General features: G+C 35.4%; 1 protein-coding gene across 11 annotated transcripts in view; it reads left to right on the top strand.

Annotated features, from left to right (window-relative positions):
• Positions 1 to 25074, top strand: part of TUT4 (terminal uridylyl transferase 4) — a 117415-nt gene that overhangs the window by 74502 nt on the left and 17839 nt on the right. For 10 of the 11 annotated variants that reach the window (XM_034652656.1, XM_034652649.1, XM_034652628.1 and 7 more), the window contains 10 exons: positions 2610 to 2784; positions 4917 to 5611; positions 7251 to 7401; positions 13086 to 13172; positions 15112 to 15215; positions 17849 to 17906; positions 18009 to 18112; positions 18435 to 18524; positions 20197 to 20310; positions 24881 to 24958. In XM_034652656.1, the coding sequence (XP_034508547.1) occupies positions 2610 to 2784; positions 4917 to 5611; positions 7251 to 7401; positions 13086 to 13172; positions 15112 to 15215; positions 17849 to 17906; positions 18009 to 18112; positions 18435 to 18524; positions 20197 to 20310; positions 24881 to 24958 (1656 nt within the window). The remainder of the gene's footprint in view (positions 1 to 2609; positions 2785 to 4916; positions 5612 to 7250; positions 7402 to 13085; positions 13173 to 15111; positions 15216 to 17848; positions 17907 to 18008; positions 18113 to 18434; positions 18525 to 20196; positions 20311 to 24880; positions 24959 to 25074) is intronic. The other variant, XM_034652635.1, reaches the window with a different exon arrangement.

The raw sequence follows: 25074 nt of genomic DNA, 5'->3' as shown, positions 1-25074 counted from the left end.
TTATTTATTTATTTGACAGAGATAGAGACAGCCAGTGAGAGAGGGAACACAAGCAGGGGGAGTGGGAGAGGAAGAAGCAGGCTCATAGCAGAGGAGCCTGATGTGGGGCTCGATCCCATAACGCCAGGATCACGCCCTGAGCCGAAGGCAGACGCTTAACCGCTGTGCCACCCAGGCGCCCCACCTCTGAAAAATTTCTTAACTTGACTTTCAGGATGGCACATCCATGGCTGATTTTTTCTTCTCAGCCTCCTTTCCTGGTTTCTCCTTTCCTCTTTAGTCCCTTAACGTTGGCATGTTCCAAGGCTCAGTCCCTGATCCCCTCCTGTCTTCCATATCTACACTCCCTTGGTGTGTAGATACATCCAGACCAGTGGATCCAGTTGCATAGGTTTTATATACCATCTGTATGATACTCCCAAATTTTAAGTCTTCAGCCAAACCACACTCCTGAATTCTGTAGTTGTATCCAACTGCCTATTTAATGTGTCTACTTAGATGTCTAATAGAGGTCTTAAACTTAACATGCCTAAAACTGGACTCCTGGATGCAATGTTCACATCTAAGTTGATGGTACTTCATCCTTTCAGTTCTCAATCAGAAACCTTGGAATGATCCTTTACTTCTTTTATACCCTATATCAGGTCTGTCAGGAAATCTTGTCATTTCTGTTTCAAAATATATTTAGAATTTGATTACTTCTCACCGCCTGCACCGTTAACATGCTGGTCCTACCCACCATCATCTTTGGCTTGGATTACTACCATAGCCTCATAATGAGCTTTCCTGTATCTACCATTTTTCTTTATACAGTTGACCCTTGAATAACATAGATTTGAACTGTGCAGGTCCACTTATGTGGATTTTTTTTCAATATAGTATAGTACTGTAAATGTATTTTTCTCTTCCTTATAATTTTCTTAACATTTTCTTTTCTCCAGTTTACTTTATTGTGAGAATACAGTACATAATAAATATATAAAACATGTATTAGTTGACTATGTTTGCTATTGGTCAACAGCATGCTATTAGTGGTTAAGTTTTGACGGAGTCAAGTTATATGCAGATTTTGACCTCAGGTCGGTGTGCCCCTCACCTCCATGTTGTTCAAAAGTCAACTATAGTCTGTTCTTAGCACAACAATCGGGATGGTTCTTTGAAAACTTAAGTCATACTATATCCTTCCTCCTCTCCACACTCAAAACGCTTCAGTTGCTCCTCATTTAATTTAGAATAAAAGCTGAGGAGTTCTTACTGAGTAGCCCTTTGTTTTTCTCTTCTTTTCTTCCCTTTTCTCTACCACACTAGCTTTCTTGGTTTTCTTTTTAAAGCTAGTCACACTCCTATTTAGTGTGTTTGCTCTATCTGTTCCCTATTCCTAGAACACTTTTCCCTCTTCTTCACATCATACCTTTTTAACAAGGCCTGTCCTGACCACGCTATATAACACTGAAAGCATGTCATGCTCCCATACTCCCACTCCTTTTTTACTAAACCTACTCAACTTTTTTTTTATTTCCACAGCACTTTGCCTTTTCTAACTTGCTATATAATTTACTTGTTTTTTGTTATCATCTTTGTCTGGAAAGTAAGATCCACTAAGGCAACGATCTTGGGGTTGTTTTTTTCACGGATATATCCCAAGTGCCTGGCACATAGTAGGCACTCGATGAATAGTTGTAGAATTGAATGAGTGGATGACTGTTTCATGTCTTTATGCTCCTTAGTGGTCACTTTTAGCCAGTCTTTATTTAGCTAGTTCCTTTAGAATTCAGGTATTACCTCTTTTGTTAAAACCCCCCTGCTTTAGAGGCCCATTTTAGCACATAGCCTTTACTGTAATTGTTAAATTGTTTCTTCCTCTCCTAATACTCTGAAGTAGGACCTCACCTTATTTGAGTGGCAGTATGGTAGGTATAGTGATTAGCAACATAAATTCAGTAGCCAGATGGTCCTGAGTCAGATCCTTGACCTGTAGTGTCTGCTTTATGGAGTTGTTAGAAATAATAGTTACTATATATGTAACACTTAAAAAGAGTGAGTGATTCATAGTGACCATTATGTTTAAGCATGAGCGCTCATTATTTTTTTATATCCCCAGCACAGTGCCAGGGACATAGTAGGTTCTAAATAAATGTTTGCTGAATGAAGGAATTAGCTTTTGATAGCTCAGGGCATTTACTTAGATTTTTAAAGTAATTACTACAGTAAGGAGCTATAGTAATTATTATGCAGTGGTTTGCAACCTTAGCTGCACTTGAGAATCACTTAGGGGGTTTTAAAGATCCCATTGCCCAGGTCAGTTAAATCAGAATCTAGGGAAGGGTATGGGAGGTGGGAATGATATGGAGTTGAGGTATTAGTGTATTTTAATGTTCCCGGTGTGATCTGATGTGCAGCCAAAGTTGAGACTTACTGGTTTAGTGGGAAGAACGTAGAATCTAGGAGTCAGTAAACTAAGACTGTGTTTCCAGCTGTGTCACAGACTGCTTTTTGGCAAGTTATGCCTCAGTTTTTGTGAAGGTAATTTCTAAGTTCTTTTTAAACTGAAAATTCAATGATTCTGTAGTTTTGTGAAGCTTAAATGAAAAGTATTTTTTCTTTTCCAGTCTCCTTTAACATTGGGAACACCAAATCAGGTATCCTTGGGACAGTTGTGGTTAGAGCTGCTAAAATTTTACACACTGGATTTTGCTTTGGAAGAATATGTCATATGTGTACGGATGCAAGATATTTTAACAAGAGAAAACAAAAACTGGCCTAAAAGGCGTATAGCCATTGAAGGTGAGATGATACGTTATATTTCTTTTGGAGAATATGTTTTTGTGTGCCACTCAATCATTTGTTTCTAATACAGTAAGGGGATGAAGAACCCAGAGCTCTCTCTTTTGGCCACGTGAGTTATATCCCATGGCTTTGTAGCACTATATATGCCACTAGGTTGTCATTGTGTATGTCAGGTAAATTCTTCATCAAGTCCATGATAGTTCTATGGGATTAATACTTATTTTAAGGTTTCAAATCTGTAACTAATAGTGTTATTAGCTTATTACATGCCTTTATTTTTATTTTTTAATTCTTTTGAAAAATTTCAAAAATACAGAAAAATAGAAAAGTTATTCAAAACAATCTCAGAGTGTTCCTGTAAGTTTCTGTCATAAAATTATTTTAAAATATAATTTGAAAATCCAGTTTTTCCATTGTCTTCTAAGGTACTTCATCGCTATGGAATGTGTAAGTCATGGGGGTATATGTAGGGAATATAATCAGTGGTGTTGTAGTAGCGTAGTATGGTGACAGATGAGCTACACTTGTGGTGAGCATAGCATAACTATAGAGTCGTTGAATCACTATGTTGTACACCTGAAACTATAATGTAACATATGTCAGCTATACTTAAAAAACATTAAAAAAAGGTACCTCAGTTGTTAAATGTAGCTAAGCTAAAGACTGATTTGAAAAAATAAAAAAAAATTGATGTTGACAAAAAAGTTTCACATCAAATCCCAAGAATATTAAGATCTTTAGAGTTGCAAATTAATAGAGAATGGTTTCTAGAAAATTTAGCGACATTTCACTCACTTTTTATAGATGGGAATTGAATTTCTGTCCATCATTTTAGTCTGTTTAGACAACACAATCTTCTGTTCCCTTTCCTCTGTTGGCCTTCTCTAGACCCACAGATACTCTTATAGACTCAAAGATGTACTTAACGTCTTGTATACTTATATATAGTAAATAAATGAGCTCTAGAGCTTGTAGCTGTCATAATTTGTCTTCTCGGCTTTTTCTTCTTCTAGAAGGAGAGGAAAAGCTTTTGCGTTTAGAGAACAGCCTGTGGACTTACGTAATAGCAAAAAGTAACAGATGCCCAAATTTTTTTTTTTTTTAAAGATTTTATTTATTTATTTGACAGAGATAGACAGCCATTGAGAGAGGGAACACAAGCAGGGGGAGTGGGAGAGGAAGAAGCAGGCTTCCAGCAGAGGAGCCTGATGTGGGGCTTGATCCCATAACGCCGGGATCACGCCCTGAGCCGAAGGCAGACGCTTAACTGCTGTGCCACCCAGGCGCCCCCAGATGCCCAAATGTTAACATCTGCTTGTTAATCCTTTTACTTAGTGATCTGCAGTAACGGAGAAAATACGCATTGTCTTTTGGGTGTCGTCTATTTGTTCTTTTTTCCTGGGGTATATTTGTATTTAAGGCTTATAAAATCCAAAAACTCATAAGCATTTTCGAGGTCTTTTATATTTTCTTAGTATCGAGGGTGTAGTTGATATAAGCCTTTTCAGCATACCCATTTTAGACTGGACCAAAATTTAAATTTTGGTTTAATTATTACTTTCTTAGATCTCTTTTTTCCTACTTTTTAATTTCTCCTTATTGCTTTCTTTAATTTTCTGATCTCACTGAAGTTAAATGTTAAAAGCATATTTTTTAACTTGAAGCTTTGAGAGTTTTAGGTTATATTTTGTTTGTTTAAATTGCAAGGAGTATGTAGCTAAAGAAAATTGTGATAAGAGATGAAAATTATGAATGGGTCCTAGAGGTTTGAAAAATTTCATCTAATGACAGTATAAGGAAGACAACAGTATGCCTTTGTCTACCAATTTTATCACTGAAATTTTGTAATTACTGAGTTGGTGTCCTCGGCTAACCTCTCATTAATTACCCTTATTATTATTCTTTTCTCTCTTTTCCCCTTAGTGTTTTATTTTATGACAGAAACAAAGGAAAAGATGCTGCTATTGTATTTCCCCTACTCAGTTTATAGGAACTCCCACTTAGAACTTAGGTTAGGAAAGCTTTGGGAAAATGTATTTTGCTGACAGTAGTTCAGATCTGTTTGGGTAAGCTTGGAATTGTAGTTTGTTAGTAGATACTGAGCAACTGACCATTTCCTTTTTTACTAGATCCATTTTCAGTCAAGAGGAATGTTGCACGGAGCTTAAACAGCCAGCTTGTTTATGAATATGTTGTGGAGAGATTCAGGGCAGCTTATCGGTATTTTGCCTGTCCTCAGAGGAAGGGTGGAAATAAATCTACAGTGAATTCCATGAAAAAAGAGAAGGGGAAAGTAAGCAATAAGAAACCAGTGAAGTCTGACAATATGGCATCCAGTTGCACTCTACTTGGAGAAAGCACAGAAAAAATAAATGCAGAAAGAGGTCAACCTGATAAATATGATGAAATGGAATGTACATCACAGAGATGTATTACTGAAGATGACAGTTTGTTGGTAAATGAACTAGATTTGGCTGAACTTGGACAGGAATCTTGTCTTTCTACTGGTGAAGGCAGTGAATTAGAGCCAAAATCAAATAAGAAACAAGATGATTTAGCACCTTCAGAAACTTACTTAAAAAAGGAACTCAGCCAATGTAATTGCATTGATTATAAATCCCCTGACCCAGATGAATCTGTTGGTACAGACTGCAGGTCAAATATAGAAACAGAGAGTTCACATCAGAATGTGAGCACTGACACATCTGCTACCTCTTGCAACTGCAAAGCTACAGAAGATGCTTCTGACCTTAATGATGATGATAACCACCCCACCCAGGAATTATATTATGTGTTTGATAAGTTTATTTTAACCTCTGGCAAGGTAGGATACAGTTTGTAAACAATTTCTAAGATTTTGTGGGGGTTTTTTAGGACTGTATTTATAGTTTTTAGATTCAGAAATGTAAAAACAGCTTCTGTGATGGTAGACTATTATATTTTGGTGTATATTTTCGCTTTTCCTTTTTACATTTTTTCCTGTAGTTGTCTTTAAAGAATGTATATAAAACCTCAGGAGGTTTCAGCACCCTATTACTAGTTGGTTTATTTCACTTTCTCATATAAAAGGATTCATCAGCTATGTTATGAAAATCAGTTTGGCAGAGGCAGCAAATATTTTAAGTTTTTTTTATATATATATGTTTATTTTTTCTTCTACAAAGAAGAGTACAAGGCTTGTAAATTCTAATAGTATTCAGCTTTAAAGTTTTGGGTTTTTTTGACATGAGGTGAGTGAATATAAATTTAATAAAGATAGTTGAGCAGAAACTAATATCAGATACCAAAAATATGAAGAATCCAGATTCTCTGCCATTGAGCTTTTCTTTGGATATTGGCATATCCTTTATAAATTAATGGAGTCTTAACTTTTCTACTTTTAAAGTGGGATAGTCTGAACTTTAACTTGATAAGTTATGGAAAATAGAATACCCCAGTAACAGAAAATAAGCAGTAACTACTTTGTTAATAAAAGAAAGTTTTAGCTAAGTTGCATTGCTTCAAATGCAGTGTACATAATAGATATATCAGCACCCAACATGAAAAAAAGATTAGATCATGTGTAAAGATACAGATCATGTGTAAACCAAGTAGAAAAGCTAATAAAAATTCCTATGGTACTGTTAATTAGTTCATAGCACAGCATTCCCACAACTAGAGGCTTCTGTATATAATTTGCATCAGAGTTCATGGCTAGGTAAATGTTCAAGCTAATCCTGGGGGAAAAGGCTCTCTGGGATCTAGGCATTTTACAATAAAGAAAAGAATAATGCTCTTCCTTCACCATATGTTTTGTTCAGCTAGTTGGGATACGTTTTTACTGTTTTAACTACATTGCTGGTAGTCCATTGGAATACATTTTAAATGGTAGTATAGGGTTTGCAATTAACTTCATAGCATAAGAGTTATTCCTTGTATGAAGCAAAGTTATTTTTAGAGTTTAGCCCTACAGTTTAGTTTCTTGAGTACCATGCTAGTGTAATAAATTGAACCAAATAGCCAAGTGAGGGTTTTATAATTGATTGAATGACTGTGAAGATAGAAAATGTTTGGAGTGAAATGAAAGGTGCCACTTGAGATTTCTTTATAATCTACTTCATTAAAGATCTCAGTGGGTTAAATTAATGCCTATATTTCATATTGGGAGCTGACTGAAATGTTTGCATTAACCAATACAAATTCCATCTTCTAGTATTTCCTGTATTGTACATCTTTGGGTAAATCTGATCTTGGTAATATCATTTTAGGGGGGAGGAGAGTTAAAGTGGTTGGCTTAAAATAATGGTTTTTACATTTAACGCTGCATTCAATTAATACTCTTTTATTTTTTTTTAAACCTCCTGGAAGCACAGGTTATCAGAATTGAGTTACGTAAAAGAGTCTTTTTGACCAGCTTTCTAAGTGATGATGAAGTTCCTCAATAGTTTATTAGATTATTAGATTATTTTTTTACCTTTGTATAGCCACCAACGATAGTATGCAGCATCTGCAAAAAAGATGGCCATTCAAAAAATGATTGTCCAGAGGATTTCAGGAAAATCGATCTAAAACCTCTACCACCGATGACAAATCGATTTCGGGAAATACTTGATTTAGTATGTAAAAGATGTTTTGGTAAGTCTTTTATTACTAGAGCTATTCTGAGTAGATTCTTTCCTAGGTTTTGAATATTTTCTTATTTAAAAACAGTTTGCTTACATTTTGTTTTGAGAGAGGTTTTTTAATAGTTTAGAGCCCCAACAACAGACACTTACTAAATGCCTGCTAAATGCACAGCACTGTGGTAAATGCCAAGGGGAATACAGGGTCCATATTATGTGTTGTTTTTAAAGAGCTTAGACTCTGGATCTGTGCTGTCTAATGTAGTAGCCATTATTTAAATTTATTTAAAATGAAATTAAAAACCAAATTCCTCATTTTTACTAGTCACATCTCAAGTACTGAGTAGTTACATGTGATGAGTAGTTACATGTGGCTGCTGAATTGGACAGTCCAGATAGAGAACATTTCCATCATTGAAGTGCTCTTGCACAGTTCTGCTCTAGACGGATATATGATATGTATGAATATTGCCATGATTGGGAGCAGAATATATTACATGCTATAGTAGTGGTAAACAAAATGCAGTGCAAACACAATTTTAACTGGGGTGGATCAGAGGAATTAGAATTAATGGTGAGGCATTTGAGATGGATCTTGAACTACTTTTCAGATCTGGGAGATTATACACAAAAGTATAGGGTGTATAGTTTCTTTGGAAGAAGAATTGCCTTGGATTTGGTAGAATACGAGAAAGATAATAGAGGGAGATAAGGCTATAATATTTTGGGAAGAGCCTTACATACCTTTTTTCAGCAAACATTTATGGTGTACCTGGGATGAACCTTCACTCAGCAAACATTTTTTTTTTTTAATTACTTGCTGTGTCCCAGATAAGATAAAATTTCTGATGTCATAACATTTAGTTCTCCATCGTAATACCTTTGCCCTACCCTTTCCTATCCCAGTCTCTTGCCACGCTACCACTTACCTGCTTTTAGTCACTATGAATTAGTTTGCATTTTCTAGAGTTCTATATAAATAGAATCACATAGAATGTACTCTTTTTTCCTGAGGTGGGGGTCCTGGCTTCTTTAATTTAGCATAGTTGTTTTGAGATTCATCCATGTTGTGATGTGTGTAAATGTTTCATTCATTTTTATTGCTGAGCTGTGTTTCATTATATGGATGTGCCACGGTTTGTTTACCATTCACCTGTTGACTAGTTTCTAAATTTTAGTTGTTACAAGTAAATCTGCTCTGTACATTTGTGTGTGGGTCTGGGTATGAATATATGCTTTAATTTCTCTTGAGTAATACCTAGGAGTTGAATAGCTGGATTGTGGCACATTTTTTTCTCCCAGCAGCTTTATTAAGGTATAACACATTACAGTTGTTTTTATTTATTCATTCATTTTTATATCTCTGTATGAACTCATGGATATTTTATAATTTGGGTTATGATCTAATACTACTTTGTTGCTCATGTTGTTCCAGATTTGGCTATTGGGTGCTCTTTCATTTCGTTCTTGTGATTCTTTAATATACCTCCATCAGTGTGTGGGTTTTTTAATTTGTTTATTTGTTTGTTTGTTTTTTTTTTTTTTTTAGCACTTCCTTACTTTCTGGCACTACAAGATGGTCCAGGCTCATCATGTATATTTTCCACCCCAGTCCTAGAATTAGGTATTTCTCCAAAGAGCCCTGGTTCCTTTTATCGGAGAATGGTATTAGAAACCAGGATCTGGAAGCTAGGGTGCTTGCTGTTATTGGGTGTTGTTGCTTTTAGGCCCTCTCTGAGCGAGAAAATTATATATACATACTGACTTAGTATATGTTCATATCTATAAAAATTTCTATATGTGACCATCTTATATTAAGTTAAACATGACCTTTGTACTGATGGCTTCAACTTGAATACATTACCATATGGCTAATTCAGAAGACTCTTCTTTCTGCTTATCTATAAATTTCCTACTCCCAATGAGAAACCTGGCTCCCATCATCTGCTACCTATTTGTTTAATTGTCTCATTTAAGTACACATGTAAAACATTATCAGAACTCTTATCCCCTATGGGAAATAACTTCATCAATTAGAGTATAGTACTTATGTATATTCCTTTTGCCCTTAGTCTTACAAACCCCACTCATTTTCAGAGTTGAGTGCCTTTTCCCTCACTCCCTTGAATGAAGTTCTCTTACACATGTAGATTGTTTTGTTACAGCCTTCATTCCACCCTGATTCCCCAGCCGCCGAGATGATTTTTTAAATTGGCATGCTGTAAAGTTGACTCTTTGTGGTGCAAAGTTCTGTGAATTTTGACAAGTGCATTGTGTCATGTATTACCCATATAGTATCATACAGAATAGTTTCACCACTTTAATAATAAAAAAATCACCTGTAATTCAGCTACAGGTATACCTCGGAGATAATTGTGGGTTGGGTTCCAGACCACCACAATAGAGTGAGTGTTGCAATAAAGTGAGTCAAATTTTTTTTGTTTCCCAGTGCATACGAAAGTTATGTTTACACTATACTGACATCTGTTAAGTATGCAATAGCATTATGTCTGAAGAAAAACAATGTATATACCTTAATTAAATACGTTATTGCTAAAAAGAAATGTTAAACATCATCTGAGCTTTTTAGTGAATCGTAATCTTTTCGCTTGTAGAGGGTCTTGCATCAGAACTGATGACCACTGACTGATCAGGGTGTCTGTGGCAGTTTCTTAAATAAGATAACAATGACGTTTGCCATATTGATTGACTCTTCCTGTAATGAATTCTGTAGCATGTGATGCTGTTAGATATTTTATCCACAGAACTTCTTTCAAAATTGGAGTCGTTTATCAACTATGTTTATCAAGGTTATCAACTAATTTTATGTAGTATTCTAAATCCTTTGTTGTCATTTCAACAGTCTTCACGGCATTTTCAGGAATAGAGTCTATCTCAAGAAACCACTTTCTTTGCTCATCCAGTAAAAGCAGCTCCTCATCCATTAAAGTTATATCGTGAGACTGCAGTAATTCAGTCACATCTTCAGGCTCCATTTCTGATTCTGGTTCTCTTGCTCTCTGCACCACGTCTTCAGTTATTTCCTCCACTGAAGTCTCGAACCCCTCAGACTCATCCATGAGGGCTGGAATCAACTTATTATTTTTTTTATTTTAAAGATTTTATTTATTTATTTGACAGAGAGAGAGAGACAGCCAGTGAGAGAGGGAACACAAACGGGGAGTGGGAGAGGAAGAAGCAGGCTCATAGTGGAGGAGCCTGATGTGGGGCTCGATCCCATAACGCCTGGATCACGCCCTGAGCTGAAGGCAGACGCTTAACGACTGAGCCACCCAGGCGCCCCTGGAATCAACTTCTAAGCTCCTCCTGTTTATGTTGCTATTTTGACTTCTTCCTGTGAATCACAGATGTTCTTAATGGTATCTAGAATGGTGACTCCTCTTCCAAAAAATTTTCAGTTTACTTTGCACAGATTCAGAAGAGGCAGCTACAACCTTACAAAATGGATTTCTTAAGAGGACACGGAAGTCGAAATGACTCCTTGATCCATGGGCTGTGGAATAAATGGATGTTGGGTTAGTAGGCATGAAGACAACCCTAATCTTAATGTAGATCTCTGCCAGAGCTTGGGTGCCCAGGTGCAATGTCAATGAACAGTAATGTTGAATCTTTTTTTCTGCAGTAGGTCTCAGCAGTGGGCTTAAAATATTCAGTCAACCATGTTGCAAACAGTTGTGCTGTCATTAAGTATAATTCCTAAGGGTTCTAAGATTTTCAGATTGGTAAATGAACATTGGTTTTAGCTTAAAGACTCCAACTGCATTAGCCCTTAACAAGACAGTCAGCCTGTCCTATGGAGCTTTGAAGACAGGCATTGATTTTTCTGTCTAGCTATAAAAGTCCTAGATGGTATCTTCCAGTGTTGAAGATCTGTTGTTTAGTGTGACCACCTTCATTAATTATCTCAGCTAGATCTGGGTCACTTGCTGCTTCACATTGCACTTTTATGTTATGCAAGTGGCTTTTTTTTTAAACCTCCTGAGCCCACTTCTGCTAGCTTCAGACTTTTTCTTCTGCAGCTTCATCACCTCTCTCAACCTTCATAGAATTGAAGAAAGTTAGGGTCTTTCTCTGGATTAGGCTTTGGCTTAAGCGAGTATTGTGGCTGGTTTGATCATCTGTTTAGACCACTCACACTTTCTCCATACCAGCAATAAGGCTGTTTCGCGTTCTTATGTGAGAGAGAGTGAGAGAGCAAGCACAAGCAGGGGAAGCTGCAGAGGGAGAGGGAGAAGCAGGCTCCCGCCTCCAGCAGGAAACCTAATGCGGGGCTTGATCCCAGGACCCTGAGATCATGACCTGAGCCTAAGGTAGACGTTTAACTGAGTGAGACACCCAGGTGCCCCTCATTCCTGTGTTCACTGGAGTAGCACTTTTAATTTCCTTGAACTTTTCCTTTGCATTCACAGCTTCACTGTTTGGTGCAAGAGGCTTAAAGCCTGTCTTGACTTTTGACATGCTTTCCTCACTAAGCTTAATCATTTCTAGCTTTTGATGTAAAGTGGGAGACATGTGATATTTTTTTTTCCACTTGAATGGTTAGAGGCCACTGTAGGGTTATTAATTGGCCTAATTTCAGTATTGTTGTGTCTGAGAATAGAGAGGTCTGAGGGGTGGGAGAGGGATGGGAAGAATGGCCTGTCAGTGGAGCGTTCAGAACACATAACGACATTTATCGATTAAGTTTGTTGTCTTCTTTGGGTACAGTTTGTGACACCCCAAAACAATAATATTAAAGGTCACTGAACACAGACCATCATAACAAATAAAATATAATGAAAAAGTTTGAAATATGAGAATTACCAAAATGTGACACAGACATAAGGTGAGCAAATGCTGTTGGAGGAAAGGTGCTTGATAGACTTGCTCCGTGTAGGGTTGACGCAAAACTTCAGTTTGTGAAAAACACAGTGTCTGGTGCAAAAAAGTGAAGTGTAATAAAATGAGGTATGAGGTATGCCTGTATTCAGCTTGGAACCACAGATGCTACATTTGTTTTTCAAAAGCTAAATATTAGTTTAATTCATTACTGTAAATTGCTGCTTTTTTCCCATTACTGTATTAACTCTTGGGGATGAGTCTGGAGGAGGAGGTAGAAAGAAGACTATTCTTACGACTATGTGGTCTTATTTGGAAAATAGTATGAATATAAATGAAATAACTAGAAAATTGAATGGTTACTATAAACTGGCAAGTGGTTTAGGGAATAAAGAAATTCACTTAAGAAGTCATTGAGGGCTCTGTCTGGAAGCATCTTATAGGGAAGGTATGAATCTTGACCAGGCGTTTGGGGAACTTAGGTTTGAATGGGTCAGGTGCCTTACATAACAATATTTGAGTATAGACTTAACAGGTAGGAAAAACAATCATGTATATGGGAAAAGAGCAGAATGTCTGAAGAAAACAGTATTAAAGAATTTGTAGAGGTGAATATATTTTGTAGATATTTCATAGGGAAAATGATCATGTGAAACATACATAAACCTATAAAAATTATTTTTCAGCTGTCCCCTTGCCCCTTCCTTCCCCAGTAACATTTATGATTTTAAAGTCAGAGAAGTTAACAAATAATGAAATTTTAGGTAAAGAGTTTAGGGTAAAAAATTGAAGACCTTTTCAGATTCCATTTTCCTTACTTTTCTTTTTCCTTTTTCCTTTTTCTTTTTTTTAACTTAGATGAGTTATCACCACCCTTTTCTGAACAACACAACAGGGAGCAAATTTTAATTGGCTTGGAAAAGTTTATTCAAAAAGAATATGATGGTATGTCATATGTTAAAAATTGATTGTTTTTGTTATTATAGCCATCTAGTCTGAGTTCTGTTTATTTTTAAAGTGTTCATTGAATGTTATGTTTTAGGTACTATTCCAGGTGCTGGGAATATAGTACCAATACAAAAGGTGAAACCTGCTTTCGGGAAGCTTATATTAAGAAAGGTAGACAGATAGTCAGCTATAATAGGTATATTAATGTAATATCAGGAAATAATAAATGCTATTAAAGTGTAGTAATTAAAAGGATAGTGATGGGGTAGTTCTCTGTACTATTATGGTAGTTCTCTGTGGTAAAGTGACATTTGAAGAGAGCCATGAATAATGTGAAGGAGCAAGGTATATGAATATCCGAGGAGAGAACATTCTAGAGAGAAAGGATAGCAAGTACAAATACCCCAAGATTGAATTATGTTTGTCATGTTTGAAGGCCATGCGGGACATTAGTGTGACTGGAGTGGAATGTGTGAGGTAGACTGTAATAGAAAGATGAGGTCTGAGAGATAGCCTAGAGATTGAATCATTAGGACCTTATAGGTAGAAGGGTTTTGAATTTTGAATGTCTAATAAGAATTTCTGGAATGTTTTAACACTTAAGTGACATGATCTGAGAGACTAGAGTGTAGGTCCATAAGAATAGAAGCAAGAGGAACAATTGAGGCTGTTGCGTGAGTTCAGATGAGACATAATAGTGTTCCAGAAGAGTTAATGAGAAGTGGGGAGATATAGGACATATTTTGAATGTAGAGCCAATAGGATTTGCTGATGCTTTACATGGTAGATATGAGGGGGAAAAAGGAGTCAAGGATGGTTTCAGGGCTTTTACCAGTAGTTGGGTGATATTATTTAACTGAGGTAGCAGAATAGCAGAAGGAGCAGATTTGGGGTACAAGGGTGAAGAATCAAGAGTTTTGTGGCCAAATATCTTAGAAAAGGATAAAGAGTTGACATGTAATCAGAATGAATTTGTACTTATATATACAAATAACAGATAATCTGTTATATACTATAGGATTCCATTTTCTGTTATATTTGCTAGTATGTAAAGTACTGACCAAATCTGTTGTATTAAACTCATGCACACTTTTATTTCCTGATGAACATAGCTTCTTTTATGTCTCTCAGTTGCCATTGAAATTTCAAGTTGGACATCAGAACTGAATTGTAGAATTAGGTTTTGAAAATACAGAATTTCTTATCTATATAATCTAAAGAATTAATAGCGAGAGAGATCCAATCCAGTTAGGCGACAGCTTACTTGAAGTGGTACCTGTTACTGAATGACACTAAATATGAAGGACTAACCCTATCATAATTTATATCAAATGGATTAATCACTCACTTCGGGAGAATTAATTCTGTGTACTAAGGTGATTTTTGTAAAACTACTTGAATTGTGCCTGAAAAAACTTGTTTATTTCCAAAAGATAAATCTCTAAATACTGAACTTTACTGTTGGCAGTGATGTGGAGAATGATGAAAAATAGATGAGTTTATGAGATAGTTAAGTTGAAAGAAATAATGGACTTGGTGATTGTTTGGATGTAGAAGCTGAGAGAGAGAGGTGTTAAGAACTACACATATATTTCTGATGGTAGGTAGTTGAGTAGATAAAGATACTTTTTGCTGAGAATAGGATTACAGGAGCAATAGTAGGTTTGAGGTAAAAGCTGAAGAGTTAGTTTTGACTTGATTTTATGATGTCTGTAAAAAAATGGAAAAAGCAGTTAGAAACAAAGGTTGTGGGAACTTAGGCAAAAGATCTGGGCTTTAGATGAATATTTTGGAATTTCTCAATATATTTGGCAATGGAAGGTATTTAAGCCATAGAAGTAGACAAGATCATCTTGTGTTAGTTCATTCGTAGGTAATAGAAGACTCCTCTTTCCTGCTAATTATAGAACTTTGACTTTTGTTTTCCTTTACTTAGAAAAGGCAAGATTGTGCTTATTTGGCTCTTCTAAGAATGGATTTGGATTTCGTGATAGTGATCTGGATATTTGTATGACCCTGGAAGGCCACGAAAATGCAGAGGTAAGAGTTAGTGTTTGGAAAGAGATGTAGAAGTTTTATTTTCTTCCAGCGGTGAATGCATTTTAAATTGCGTATGTGGTGTTGATAAAAACATGGTGTCATTCTTTGTGTAAATATATTAGCAATAGTAGTATTTGAAATGTGAAAGCATTTAGCACTATCATTTTAGAAGACATTCAGATGTCTAAGTAAGTACATTTACTGTTTCAGTAATTTTAGATCACAAAAACCATGTCACTAAAAGTTAAAAGTGCTTTGTAATGAATTTTTGGAAAAAGTTAAGACACCATAGAGTTGGAATTTTTTTTCATTGGAACCAATGTGAAGCTGGTGCTACTGTAGTGAACACTGATCTCATTTCCTCTGTCTTTTCATATCTCTTCCATTAGGTGATATCTTTGTATCACTAAAGATAGAAAATAAAAGTGGACATCTAATTTACAAATGAGTTGTGTTGTACAAGTTAATTGTAATTTGGGGGCACTTAGAACACTTTTTTTTCTGTACAGCAATGTTACAAATGTCATGTTCTAGGATAGCTTTTAGAAACTTATTTTGGGTGGGGAGGGGAACTAACATTTTTTGAGGCCATTTCATTCTTACAACCACCTTCGAGGTAGATAATTTCCCCCATTTTACAGATGAGGAAACTGAGGCTTTGAGAGCTAAACTGACTTGCCCAAGGTCACACAGCTAGTAAATGTTGGAGCCGGGATTCGTACCCAGGTCTGTCTGACTCCACAATTCATGCTCTTTCCATTGTATCTCACTGCTTCTCTGTAATTTATTTAACCCATAATGTAGCTGAAATATAGTACTAATAGTACTGTAGAACCTAACCACTACTTCTGGAGTTTCACTGTGAGATGCCAGGAGCAGACCTTCCCCCTCAGAGCAGTCTCAGCGTGAGAGTGGGTACTTATGCTTTCTTTCTTCATGTACCATCAGCAGTGGAAACAAGATTGTCCAAGCTCCAGTAAAGAAAGGGACTGATTGGACAGGGAAGTATTATCCCAGGTCTTCCTAGCAGCAACTAGAAAGGAGGGGATTCCTATAGTCGCTCCTTCCTTTACCAACATAACTGTTGGAATTCATGTCTTAAAATCAGGGACTGCTTGCAAGATTGGGGTGTGGCCAAGCTTCTGGCATCTGTAGTGGTGTCAGTATAGCCTCTGTTGTACTATAAAAAAAAATTCAGAATAGTGTACCTGTGCGTTTTTGAAAATTTTTTCAAAAGGTGGCTTTTAAATTGTTAGAACCAGAGTAAAGATGGCAGAGTACAGATGTGTGGTAGATCCTGTTTCTGGCCCTAAGAAATTATTTCTGGTATTAATTAACATTTTATCTTTAAAAAAAAGATGGAGAAGTTGTAAATATTTTAGTTGTTCTTAACTAACTTCTACTCAGTGCCATCTGCTGGAAAGAGGCTGCCCCTCTCCATTTTGAAGAGCAAGAACTGAGGGAATAGGAAATGATTTTATCCAGGGGTGGAGGTTAGGGTTTAGATACCTTCTGTGTAAAATTTAATAATCAGATTTCTAATAGGGTTTGTCTGTAATATATCATCTGTGCCATTCACACTGGAAAGTTGAAGCAATGAAAAAGAATACATTTTATTCCCGATGAGGCATAATTGAAACTTTATAATTTAGCATAAATTGTATCCTTGTATAATAAAGAGAAAAATAATCTTTTATTATGTGTTAATTAGCAACTGTAGATTCCCTCGAAATTCTCAGGTTCAGCTGCAATGACTTCTGCTCTCTTGTAGCTAAAAAGAGCACGTTGGGGATATGCAAAAGTGATTTTAGTAGTAAGTGTGGGCACTGATGGATATACCATTCAGCTTAATCCAGTTAATTTATAATGCCGTTATCTTCCCTATTCCTTATATTATGGTTATTGATACCATATCAACTATGCTTTCTCTGATTTAAAAAAAAAATCAAAGTATTTAAATTTGTAGAGGTAAGAATTTTCTTGAAGAAGTAGGTACTGGTAATAATTGGATTACTTTTCCTCATCAACATAATGACAATAAATAGCTGACAGATTTAAAGTGCTTATTTTGTGCCAAGCATGCTGCTGAATGCTTTACATACATGTCTCATGTAATCCTTCCAACTACTTGATAGGGCAGGAGTTTATAATTAACTTGATTTTATAGAATAGTAGTATGAGGCTCCAAGAGGTTAAGAATCTGGTCAAAGTCACGCAGCTAGTTAATAATACTTAGTTGAAGACTGAATCCAGGTTTGTCTAAATTCAGAGCCTATATTCTTAAACACTATACTGTTTTGCCTTCACCAGATCCATCTCTAGTTATGTATTTACGTTTTGAAAACATTATTCTCCTGTCTTTGTACTTCTCACACATTACTGTGGATGTGAATTACCTGGGAATCTTGTTAAAAATGTAGATTATGACTCAGTAGACTGGGGTGGGGCCTGAGATTCTGCATTTCCATGAAGTTTCCAGATGATGGCGATACTGCAGGTCTCTAGACTGCACACTTTGAGTAGCTTGTAGCTGGAGATTTGCAATGCTAGTATTAAATGCCTCATTAAAGTGAATTTGCACAGGGCCAAATTGAGTTAGACAAACTTTATTATTTGTTTCTTTTGTTTTTTAGAAATTAAACTGTAAAGAAATAATTGAAAATTTGGCAAAAATTCTTAAGAGACATCCAGGTATGAATTTTAAGTTACAGCTTTAAAACAACAAAATATTTTTTATCTTTATGAAAATTATTTAACCTAATGAAGTTTTTGTGTTTGTTTGTTTTAAATCAGGTTTAAGAAACATTTTGCCTATAACTACTGCCAAAGTGCCTATAGTAAAATTTGAACATAGACGAAGTGGTTTAGAAGGTGATATCAGTTTATATAATACATTGGTAAGTTTCTCTTTCTGTATAGACCTAGGTATGTTTACACCTGTCCTTTTAAAAGTTTATAGAAAAAAAAAATAAAAGTTTATCGATCACTGACTATACATTTATGTTTAAAAGTTTCAAATGTGAGCATTATAAGACATAAATATTTTTAAGAATCATCTTGATATTTCCTTCAGATTGAAGATTAGTTTTTGACTCATTTACAGGTATTTTAAGTTTTACAATTATATATTATATTTGGAGTACATTATATTTTTTTATCTGATTTATAAGTTTAATTTTAATAAATCTGAAATGCTTTCAAATATGTAATTTTTTTCAGGCTCAACATAACACAAGAATGCTAGCTACTTATGCAGCTATTGATCCTAGAGTACAGTACTTGGGATATACTATGAAAGTGTTTGCAAAGGTATTTATGAAATAGTTAATGATCTCCTTTGTTATAATTCTCATGATAGTTAAAATGAAATATACTGATGTCAGCCTTACAAAAAGTATCTTCTCAGTTTTTGTTTATCTGAGCTCTTTAAAGGAAGCACTCAACAGTAAATGATTTAAGTTTATAATTATTAGAGTCGTGTCTTAGTTTTTTCCTGTATGTGCTTTATTCCCATGTATAACACTTGAGTAAATTAATCAGTAGTAAAATTTCTCAGCGCAGTAAAGACTTTCAGCCCCAGGTATGGGAATTGGCCTATCATCCTAGTTAAGAATCTCTGGGTTAGGAAATCTGAGATTTGGATTTAGTCATAAATTTTTCTGGCCAAGAAAACAAAACAATCCCAGTAAAACCTTGTGTTTCTCCTATTATAACACTTATAATACTGAATTCTGTTTTCTTTTTTTAGCTAAGTGTGTAAACTCAGTGAAGATGGAGACCTGTATCCCCAATTTAGTGTACCTGCTTTATGGTAGCTGCTCAATAAATAGTTGATTTTTTTAATGTATTGGTGGAAGGCTTCTTAGTAGTTGAGTGACTTGGTTGCATTTTCATTTCACTAAATCCACTCTTCCACAGTAGGGAGACATACTTGTTTAGATATTCCTATACATGTCTTTGTGGACAGAGGTTGTCTTAGAAAAGAGTGGCGTTTAGCCACATCTTCAAATTGTATTTGATATGGCTACTTTCTAGATTCACCTCACAGAATAACTTTAGCATAATGGTTCTGTACCTCAGTGGAGTTGTGCTAATGAAACTAAGTCTTTCACGTCAGAGAAATTGTTCCTCTCCCTTTATATAATATCAGCTAAAGTCTTACTCAGGGGAAGCCTCTGAGGATTCTTTTAGGATTTATTTTTAATTAAAAGTTTTGTTTGGAATAGTCAACTTATTCATGTGGTTCAGAATTCAAAAGGTCTGGTGGAGAATCTCCCTTCCACACCTGTCTCCTAGCCAACCAGTGCCTCTTGCTAGAGGCAACTGGTGTTAAAAGTTCCTCTGTATCCTCCCAGAAATATACCAGTATAAGCAAATACATACATTTCCTATATCCTTTTTATAACGGGTATAAATATACTAAAAACATTGTTTTGTACTTTGCTTTTCTCACTGATCAATAGTATTGATAATTACTTCCTATTAGTATACTAGAGCTTCATTGTTCTTTTTCTTTTCCTTCCTTGTTCTTTTTTAATGGCTACACCCTGTTCAATTGTGTAGACAGTCATCAGTTGTTTAAAACCTGTGCTTTATTGAGGAGTCTTAAGTTGTTTCTGGTTTTTTTGCTGTTAAAACAGTGCTGTGATTTTAAAAGCTTCTTGTTTGGTTATTTCACATATTTTTTGGTGGTTGGTGTGTTTGCAGGATAAATTCTTAGAACAGAATTGCTAGGTTAAGTGAGATATGCTTTTGTAATTTTGATACTATAAAATTATTCTTCACAGATTTTATGCTAATTTATACTGTCATCAGTAATGTATGAGAGTGCCTATTTACCCATCCTCATAATAGTTTGTTTTTAACTTTTAGATATTTGACAGTTTGATGGGTCAAAAATATAGTATTTCAAATTAGTCAGTACTTATGCATCGAATAAGATTCTGAAGTTTTATTTTCAATCATTGTTACGTTTCTTTAGCGATGTGACATTGGAGATGCTTCCAGGGGAAGTTTATCTTCATATGCTTATATCCTTATGGTGCTGTACTTTCTGCAGCAGAGAAAACCACCTGTTATCCCAGTTCTACAAGAGGTAGGTGTTTAAGAAAACTGTACAGGACTTTCTTGTGAAAACATTTATCTAAACACAGTAGATATTGATCAGTTTATGAGGTCATGAAGGATTTTTCCAGCATGGACATCCTAAGTTTTCTTCTTCCCTTAATGATATGATAACATACTGAATCTTTTAAAAAAATTCATTATGGGAGAATATAGGCTACCAAAAGAATTTTAGATAAGCAGACCTACTGAATATCTTTTGTAGCGTGTTTGTATTTCATAGTCTTCTAATGCTGCAAATGATTATGAAAGTCTTACAGCCATCCATGAACTCATACATTATAGTCTCTCAGATGCGAATAGAAAGTTTCTTCTCTCCATAGTATTCTCCCTCCTCCTGCCTGGCAATGACTTTGGTATATTTTTGTGTATACTTTGGTCAACTTTGTGAATTTTGGTTGAGAGAAAACCTAAGGAAATTCTTCCTCGTCTTTGTAAGGTCATGTTAATGGCATTAAGCATAAAAATGTACATCAGAAGGAACATTATACTCCTGTTCACTCAGATTTGGTGACTCATGCATTCCCTTTTTGTAGCCAATTTATACTCTGTGAAATAGGTTTAAAGGAGTTCTTAATCATCCATCTATTCTTCCTCGTTCTTGGCACAAAGTGTATTTTCAAGCATTAGGGAGAATCCAGTTCTAATTTCTTAGAAAGGTAATTGTTTTGAGGTAAGAGAGAAGCATCAGAATTGTTTGGTAAATCATATATTCTGACTTTACACAAACCAATAGTCACGGCAGAGAAGAAAATCACAAAATAAGTAAGCCAAGTGGTGGATGTCAGATGGCCTTAGTAAGTTTTAAAAAGTTTTAATGAATACCATGTACTCACAGCAGCATTTATTCCCCCTTTTAAATTAGCAGTGGAGAAGAAACAAAAATTTCAAATATCCTTTCCTGACAGAAAATTTTAAGTTGCTGAATCTGTATCGAGTGATGTGGTTATTAACAAGGTTGTATATAGTAGGATATTTAAAATTTAACATGAATTAATGAGGCCTGACAAGGCCAAGGTCATTCTCTGTATTAGTCTAACTGTTGTTAAGGCCATAATTTTGGGTATCTTAAATGCATTATTACACAGGAATATCATAGCAGCCATTTAACTATGATTTGCTATGACTTTGACAGAATACTATGATTACCTAAAGTGGCACACAAATTTTGTTTTCATGGTGGTTTGTCTGTGTTCTGTAATTATATTACCCATGAATGAGGAGCCATTCAGGCAATACTATATAATTGAAAGAGCGGGGCATAATTTTGGAGCTAGAGATACCTGGTCTGAATCCTAATTCTGACATTGTGGGCTTCACTAAGCTGCCTGACTGCCACTAGTCTGAGTGTCGTAACAGTAATAATATAGTAATGGTATTATTTCAGTATTGATATAAGGAACAGAGAAATCAAATGCCCTTGAATTATATAGTAGGTGCTAAAGTAGGTGTTCATAAATGGTGCTTGCTTTATTATTATTATTATTACTACTACTATCATTAGCAGCTGTATTAATATTGTTACTGGAAAAATGTAGGCAGGACTGTGGTAGCCAACTTCAAGAACTCTTCCATTATCTGCTTAACAGTGCTTGATGAAATGAGAGACAGTCCATGGAATGTTTTCCATCATAATGAGCTCTGATTGTGGGGGGCTTTGTGATACATATGAACTGATGATATATGGATTTTTGCTTCTGGCCTTTTTTGCTTGTCATATGGGACCCCATTGTCCATTGCTCTGGCATCATTTAAGTATTGGTCATTGACATCGATCAACTTTTAAGGGTAAGGATATGTTTAATGAAGCTGTTGATCTTTGACTCCATTTGTAATTGAACCTAGACGTGAAGTGACTGGGTATAAGGAAGACTCTGCTAAGTGTATTTTTCATGGTTAACAATACAAAGTTCTTTAGGTCAAGAGGAACTTTCCTAAGCAGAATGATTTTGCTGTATTCTAGAAAATCATCATAAGTAAAAATAAATTTTCGTGTAAAAATAATAGAAGAGGATTAGGGAGTGTTAATCACACTTGATATTATGAACTTCTATGTTTTCTTAGCTTGTATTAGCTTAAAAATTGCAACTGAATGGATGAATCTTGAGGGAAGTATGCTAAGTGAAGTAAACCAGTCACTAAAGGCTAAATATTGTATGATTTCACTTATATAGGGTGGTCAGACTCAGAGATGGAAAGTGGAGTGATGGCAGGGGCTAGAAGGAGGAGGAACGGGAGATTATCGTTCAGTAGTTTCAGTTCCATTTTTGCAAGAGGAAAAGAATTCTGTGGATGGATGGTGATGATGGTGCACAACAATGTGAATGTACTTAATGCCACTGAACTGAACACTTGTAAAATTCACCATCATAATCATTTTTGTTATGTGTATTTTACCACAACTAAACAATTTAAATATTGCAGTTTAAATATAGGAGCAGACACTAAAATATTAAATATGAAAGTAAATATGGAAAACATACAGGGTCACTCCTTGTACAAATACGATTGTTCCTGAGGTGTTAGAGGGAGGACTGAGTAGAGCTTGCTATTTGAGTAGAGCATGATTGGTGTTGAGAGAAAGTGAAGAGAGAAATGGAAAGAGAAATTGTGTGTGTGTGTGTGTGTGTGTGTGTGTGTAAGAAAAAAGGGGGGATAACATTAATCCTTTAAAGGGCTGAAACAGTGGAAAGATAGAATGTGAAATATGAGAGCTCTTAAAAAAAAATAGGCAAATCAGTGATTAAATACCTTCCAAGGCCCATAGGGTCCACTTTCACTGTGTTGTCAGCCAACATAGTTGGGTTTGGATCATAGTTGTTAGTTAAAAGTAATTATATTAAAAAGAATCAAGGTCTAACGACATAGCTTATATTACTCCCATAGACCTATAATAGTATCTATATGGGTAAAATATTCTATAATGGTGAAATATTACACTTTGGTTTCTTTGATACCTTCGTTTCTTTTTTTCAGGGCAAGATTTATTGTAGGTATCAATATCTAATTGCCACGCTCTCCCTTGTTTATTTTATGAAGTGTTAGAATTTATAGTAGATAAGTGGTAACTGTATTTAACTTACATATATATATAGAAAGCAACTGGGGCGCCTGGGTATCTCAGTCAGTTAAGTGTCCAACTCTTGATTTCAGCTCAGGTCGTGATCTTAAGGTTGTGATATTGAGCAGTGCATTGGATTCCACGCTCAGTGGGAGTCGGCTTGAGAGTCTCTCTTTCCCTCTTCCCCCTGCCCCTCCTCCTTTGTGCTCGCATGCACATGTGCACTCTCTCTCTCAAAAAAAAAAAAAAAACAAAAAACAAAAAACACCACAACTTCTTAGCTCAGGTTTCTGGAAACTTGATCTTTTTGCAAACGTGCTTCCAGAGCAAATACATTTATTCAACAAACTTGTATTAAGTATTCTCTCTATATAGCAGGCTTTGATGTAGTAGGAATTTTGGCTCCAGTGTTAAGTGACAGTTTTTGCCTTACAAGGAACTTAAACCTGAGAATGAAATTAGAGGGGCCAGACATGTTAATTTTGTAAATTACTGTGCCATCTGAAATGAAAGGGTTGATGGGGACCACCTTATCTGATGGTTTTAAAGTATTTTCTGGTAAGCTCTAGGGGTTCATTAGTGTATGTGTGAGAAGTGAGGTAGGAGGAAAATGGGGTATATTTTCTCCACTTAGGATTCTGTGTTAAGCTTCCAGGAAGGTTCCGTTTTAGGAAAGGATTCTACAGCTTAAAAGAAGAATGAAATTTGAAAACAACTGACCTAATTAATCTTCATTTTCATTGGGAAAACAATGAAGGGTTTAGGAGGATAATTGTCTTGTCTAGAATCACCACCAGGCAGAACTGAGACTAGAAATGAGGTCTAGTGACTGTGAACTTGTTGCAACTTTTTGCTTTTTTAAAGAACTCATCTTAAGGGATACTTTTCTTCTAGTAAAGTAGCATTACTACCCCCTCCCTTTACTCATGACAGTGGATTATTATTCATAATTAATCATGAAGATTTTAGTTTTTATCAAGATGTCAGGAAAAGCTACCTAATTTTCTTTTTAAAGAAATCAATACCCAGGAACTTTTCAGCCTCATCTGATACAGATAACTGATTAAAAGTACTAGAGCCCTTCCCCAAAACAAGTGGTTCTGTTGATTTCCTTTGGGTGTACAAATCAATAGGTATTACGTATTTCTACATCTATGATGAAAATGTGATTTTCGTTGTTTTTTTTTTCTTTTGTTTTACTTCATTAGTCTTGGGCTGGATGTGTTTTGACAGGCCAAATAGATAACATTAAATATGTCATTTGTAGAGTCTCATGCTCTTAAGATATCCTTTCTCAGCTTTGATCTTCTAGATATATTTTATTCATTAATAACTTGGCATCAAATTATATCATCCTGACGTGTTCCTTTTGGAAAGAAGTATCTCAGTATCTATTATAGGTACATTCTAAAATGATATGAGGATACTTAGGCATTTTCATTAGAGGACTTGGAATCTAGTAATAAAATTGTTTTTACAGATCTTTGATGGAAAACAGATTCCACAGAGAATGGTTGATGGATGGAATGCATTTTTCTTTGATAAAACAGAAGAACTGGTAATTTTTTCATAGTCTTTATGTTATAGAATGTTCACTGATATGTATTGGGATTTGCATAATTTAATAATTTTACTTAGATTTGGGGTCCATGTTTTGAGCAGATATATAGCCAT

This window comes from Ailuropoda melanoleuca, chromosome 2, assembly GCF_002007445.2.
Source record: "Ailuropoda melanoleuca isolate Jingjing chromosome 2, ASM200744v2, whole genome shotgun sequence".
Classification (NCBI taxonomy): Eukaryota; Metazoa; Chordata; class Mammalia; order Carnivora; family Ursidae; genus Ailuropoda; species Ailuropoda melanoleuca.
This window is presented reverse-complemented; position numbering and strand designations above follow the sequence as displayed.